This window comes from Capricornis sumatraensis, chromosome 18, assembly GCF_032405125.1.
Source record: "Capricornis sumatraensis isolate serow.1 chromosome 18, serow.2, whole genome shotgun sequence".
NCBI lineage: Eukaryota > Metazoa > Chordata > Mammalia > Artiodactyla > Bovidae > Capricornis > Capricornis sumatraensis.
The window spans coordinates 13,351,608-13,356,786 of NC_091086.1; the positions used below are offsets into that span (position 1 = coordinate 13,351,608).

General features: G+C 49.8%; 1 protein-coding gene across 1 annotated transcript; it reads left to right on the top strand.

The window, feature by feature from the left end:
- Positions 1 to 279: 279 nt before the first annotated feature.
- On the top strand, positions 280 to 4,958 carry MSX2 (msh homeobox 2). The gene is made up of 2 exons (XM_068990731.1): positions 280 to 658; positions 4,534 to 4,958. The coding sequence occupies exons 1-2, from the start codon at positions 280 to 282 to the stop codon at positions 4,956 to 4,958; spliced, it is 804 nt and encodes a 267-aa protein (XP_068846832.1).
- The last annotated feature ends 221 nt before the right edge of the window (positions 4,959 to 5,179 follow it).

Genomic DNA, 5,179 nt, shown 5'->3' on the forward strand with positions numbered 1-5,179 from the left:
CTCTGCTGACTGCTCCTGTAATTAACTCCTAATTTATTTCAAACAGAAAAAAAAAAAAAAGGTCCCAGCCTCTTCCGGAAGAACCAATCGGAGGCTAGCATCCGTGGCGTCAGCGCCAGGGCGAGCGCGGATTGGCTGAGCTCAGTCTCTCACTTCCCCTTGGAGGAAAGGCACGGCTCCAGGCGCGCCCCTCCTGTCTCCCCCCCAAAAAAGTTTGAGTCGCAGCTGCCGGGTTGCCAGCGGAGTCGCGCGCCCGGAGCTACGTAGGGCAGAGAAGTCATGGCTTCTCCGTCCAAAGGCAATGACTTGTTTTCGTCTGATGAGGAGGGCCCAGCGATGGTGGCCGGACCGGGCCCGGGGCCTGGGGGCGCCGAAGGGGCAGCGGAGGAACGCCGCGTCAAGGTCTCCAGCCTGCCCTTCAGTGTGGAGGCGCTCATGTCGGACAAGAAGCCGCCCAAGGAGACGTCCCCGCGGCCAGCCGAAAGCGCCTCCGCCGGGGCCACCCTGCGGCCGCTTCTGCTGCCTGGCCACGGCGTCCGGGAAGCTCACAGCCCCGGGCCGCTGGTCAAACCCTTCGAGACCGCCTCGGTCAAGTCGGAAAATTCAGAAGACGGAGCGGCGTGGATGCAGGAACCGGGCAGATACTCGCCGCCGCCAAGTGAGTGCCTGCGGGAGCCGGGACCAGGAGTAGGTGGGGTGCGCGGGGTACCGGAGGGAACTAGGGGCCAGTATTCCAAGCTATGGTACGGAGGCCCCTCTGTACTATGCGCCCCCTAAAGCAAACACTGCAAGGTCTTGGCCCCTTAATATCCCCAGAGTCCAGCGGCATCCAAGACACCTTCTGGGTGATAGCCGCGCAGCGCGTGTTCGGGATCCCCCAGCTACACAAAGTGTCCTATACGATTGCCAACTCCCTGGTCTTTGAAGGGCGAACCCAGCTGCGTTGGCTGGGGTCGCTCGGTTGTCGTTTTCTCTAGCCCACAGCCCTGCGCTCAGGCCACTTCGCTTTTTCTCACTGTCCATCGAGGTTTCTGTCTAGGGAGTGAAGAAGGATTCTCGTTTAATGTGCACCCGAATATATGCCAGGCAGAAGCGGAGTGCCTTACTGTTTTTCAAAGTTCACAACCCTGCGAGGTGTGCCCTCATTTTAAAGATGAGCTCGTTAAAATCGAATCGGACTTTGGGGTAGCAGTGATCATCTTCCGTTGGTCCCTGAGGAATCGAAGCACGATCCCTCGGAGGGATGGCGGCAGAGACCTATGCGGCCAGGAAGTATCTCCCGACGACCGGCACGTCGCTTCGCTGGGAGCGGGCTGCGGTCAGCGGCGTGGGGCTCCGCTTGGCTCAGAGTAATAATTAACAGCATTCCAGCAGCGCTTGAGTTTACAAAGTGATACTTATTAGTTCACCAGATCCCGGTCATCGCTGGAACCTCGAAGTGTGGGGTGAAGCCCGGGACCTGTGGTTATCTCAGTTTTCAGACACCCAGACTTTGAGGATTGAACTTGCTTGAGCCAGGTCACCAACAGTGGCAGAATTGGGCAAGGGGCCCTGGTGTCCTAGCCCTGGCCACCTTTGATCCTTCTACCCTGAGAGACCAAGGAGAGGCTGAAACACCTGCACCCCGCTTCCTGCCAATAAGGAAGAACAGAGAGGCCCAAGAGAGCTGATTTCTCTTCCAGCATTTACATCTATTTTGGGGCCTTGGGTATTTTTTGCAATTTGGACAAACCATTCATTTCTTATAGCTCCTTTTACTTATGTCTCCTGACCTTTAAGATTGCTCTGCCCTCACTGTACCTCTAGGAAAAGCGAGAGAGAAGGGGCCTGCGGAGGGATTTTTTTCCCCAAAGCTGGGAGCGTCACATTTTACTCTATCTCCATCAGCTGAGAAAAGTCAGAAACAAAGTATTTTGTGAACAGAACAAGGCCATATAACCAGACATCAGTGGCGGTCCCCTTTGGCGTCTTTCTCCACCCTGTTAGAAACTCCAAAAGATTCAAAGGACGTGGAGATTAAGGACTCAAAGAATTTAAACTCAAGTTTGCACAATGCTTTATAGCACTTTTCACCGTATTATCTTATCTGATCTCTGTGTGGCTGAAGCCAGCCTCCCAGTAACAGATGAGGACATTTCAGCAGAGTTCAGAGGAATCTGCACACATCGAGTTTGGGCTTGACAAGAAAGGCTTGGGGACATTTAATGATCGCCTATCTGGTGGCAGCCCACGACTCTGGGCGTTCTAAAATTTGGTACTCTGAACTGCAGGATCAGTATTAGTTACCCATTTTACTGATGGTGAAATAGAGGCTCAGAAACTTTAAAGAACTTAATTTGTTTTGACAAATATTGAGTGTCTGTGTATTCATAGGCCTGGGTCAATTCCCAGCCTCACATCAATGATTCAGACCTTACAGGGAGTAGTGTCCAGAGGTCAGAGATTTCCACTTACTTAGGTTGTTGGGGTTCTGTAAATATGTCTGCCAGGGCCCAAGGTAAAGCAGCCCTGGATGTGGCCTTCTCATGAGAAAAATCGGAGATTATGAGAAAGGATTTAACTTTAAAATAAACTTTAAACTTTAGCTTTAAAGTTTGTTTTAACTTTAAAACAAAAAGTAGGTCAGTCGTGGTTTAGGCCTGGAGATGGCCTCGGGAGCCCTGTGATAGAAAGCAGTGGGTTCCGGGAGCCTAGGGACAGAGCCTGGGGCAGGAGGGAGCCACTTACCCTGGCCGGGTTTTGTTATTCATAGGCAGTAGGACCGATGCTGTTTTGCTTTGTATAATCTCATCCTTCCTCAGGTTTAAAATGGAGTGGGGATGGGAGGGTGAGGAGTGGTATGCTGGGTAGGAAGCCTCATAGCCTTATAGCTTTGATATACTGCAAGATACCCATCTCCTGGACTTCATAATTCAAATGCAGCCCCTAGGATCAGCGGAATGACTGTGCCCAGGCACGGAGTTCCTTTCAACAGGGGCAAGTGTAGGCTCTAGAAGCTTGGTGTCTGTGCTGTGACCACTGGGTTCTCCCAAGCAGCCCGGTCAAGTCTTTGAAGGGTGAGAATTTCACAGATCTGAGTCTCTGTTGTTATTTTATTTGCAAAGTAAGAAGTAGGCACCCCTAGCTCTCTGGCTTACTTAGGGATTAGCATATGCAAAAGTCTGCACGCCTGTGGTAGTTGCTATTCCATCCGTTGCCCAGACTTCTGGTTTTTGATTGAGTGCAGAACCCACTACCTTTCTTTTTAATCACTTAAAGTGATGGTTAATAATGCCACATTAGGACAAACCCATTTCTTGTTGGAAAGGGAGGCTGGGTTGGCACTTGTGCTGTGTCACCCTCAACTATGAAGTGTAAACTTTCTTGGGCCACCAAAGTAACTAAACAAGAAATGCGACATTCTCCCTTTGGAGTACTTACTACTGTGACTGCATTTGGGAAATTAGCATAGCTCATAAAAGCCAGATGCAGAAAATGAACTCTTCAGCATCTGTCCCTTAGCGCCCCCCGCCCTGGCCCCATTCAATTTAAGGAAAAGCCCAAAGTTAGTTGATTCTATGGAATCACAAGGATGCTCAGTCCTGTGACTTCCTATAATTGAATCCATTTTAAAAGTAGAGTCTGGATGCCATTGTTGGCATACCTTTATTTTGCTTGTTATTCTTTCTTTCTAAATTCCAGCAACAAGCTAATCATTTACACGTTTGCTCCAAACCATAAGAATGGGTAGGAGAGATGACTAAGATGTCATCACATGCTCTCAATTCAGGAGGCAGCATGATTTCCCCTGACATTTACATTTATGGGCAAGCTAATTTTTCCCTCCTTCTGTAAAGTTTATATTACAGAAGCACCCAGCCAAGAAAGTTATCCCACATCCAGATCTGTGAAATGATGTTCAGGTTTTATAATCTGTAGACTGGAGGGAATGACAGCTCTGTGGCTGTTTATTGCATGAGGCTGCTCCCCAATCCAAAGATGCTATTAATTTACCACAGACCTTATCGGCACAATTATCCTTCATAAATATGCTGATGCAATCCCAGCATTTCCTGGTACAGAGAGGGGACCAACTCAGTTTATAAGATCCTATTTGTTTTCCTTCTCATATTTATTTCAGCATCCTAGGGATGTGAGGATTATCATGAAACCACCCCCCCACCACCTTAAGATGAGTTATCAGGAAGAGATGGGGTTTTGTTTTTCAGAGAACCCTCAGCTCTCTTGGCATATCAGGGATGTGTTCCTGTTTCATGATCTCTAATGCTGTTTGTTTGCCATATAGAAAATTCTGTGACACCATTTAACTGCCCAACTTTTTGTAAAAAGATTCAATTTTTTAAAGCAAAACAGCAAATTCATTTAAGTTTGGTCCTTCTCGACCCCCCACCACCAAAAAACACATCAACCTTACATGGTTTTCACCGAGATTCCTTTTTGAACGATGAAAAGGAGCCCTTCCCTCCCGCCCACTTGGACATACCTGGTGACAAAGCCACTTTCTTTTGCTAACTCTCCATTTCTGTTCCCTAGGACACATGAGCCCCACCACCTGCACCCTGCGGAAACACAAGACCAATCGGAAGCCGCGCACACCCTTTACCACGTCCCAGCTCCTCGCTCTGGAGCGCAAGTTCCGCCAGAAACAGTACCTCTCCATCGCAGAGCGGGCAGAGTTCTCCAGCTCTCTGAACCTCACAGAGACCCAGGTCAAAATCTGGTTCCAGAACCGAAGAGCCAAGGCGAAAAGACTGCAGGAGGCAGAACTGGAAAAGCTGAAAATGGCTGCAAAACCTATGCTGCCCTCCGGCTTCAGCCTCCCTTTCCCCATCAACTCTCCCCTCCAAGCAGCATCTCTATACGGTGCATCTTACCCTTTCCATAGACCTGTGCTCCCCATCCCGCCCGTCGGACTCTATGCGACACCGGTGGGATATGGCATGTACCACCTATCCTAAGGAAGACCAGCTCAATAGACTCCGGGACGGATGTTTGTTTAAAAGCCTCCCCCCTCCCTCTCCAAGAAGACAGTCCCGCTCTGCAAACCTTGCATGCACCACCCTCAGCCTCAGTGGCTAGGTCTACAGGGCCACAGACATAGTTCGAATTGCTTCTTTTGACTGGAGACACCCAAGCCCTGTTTTCTTGGTTAATCTGCCAGATGCACCCCCCCCCCTTT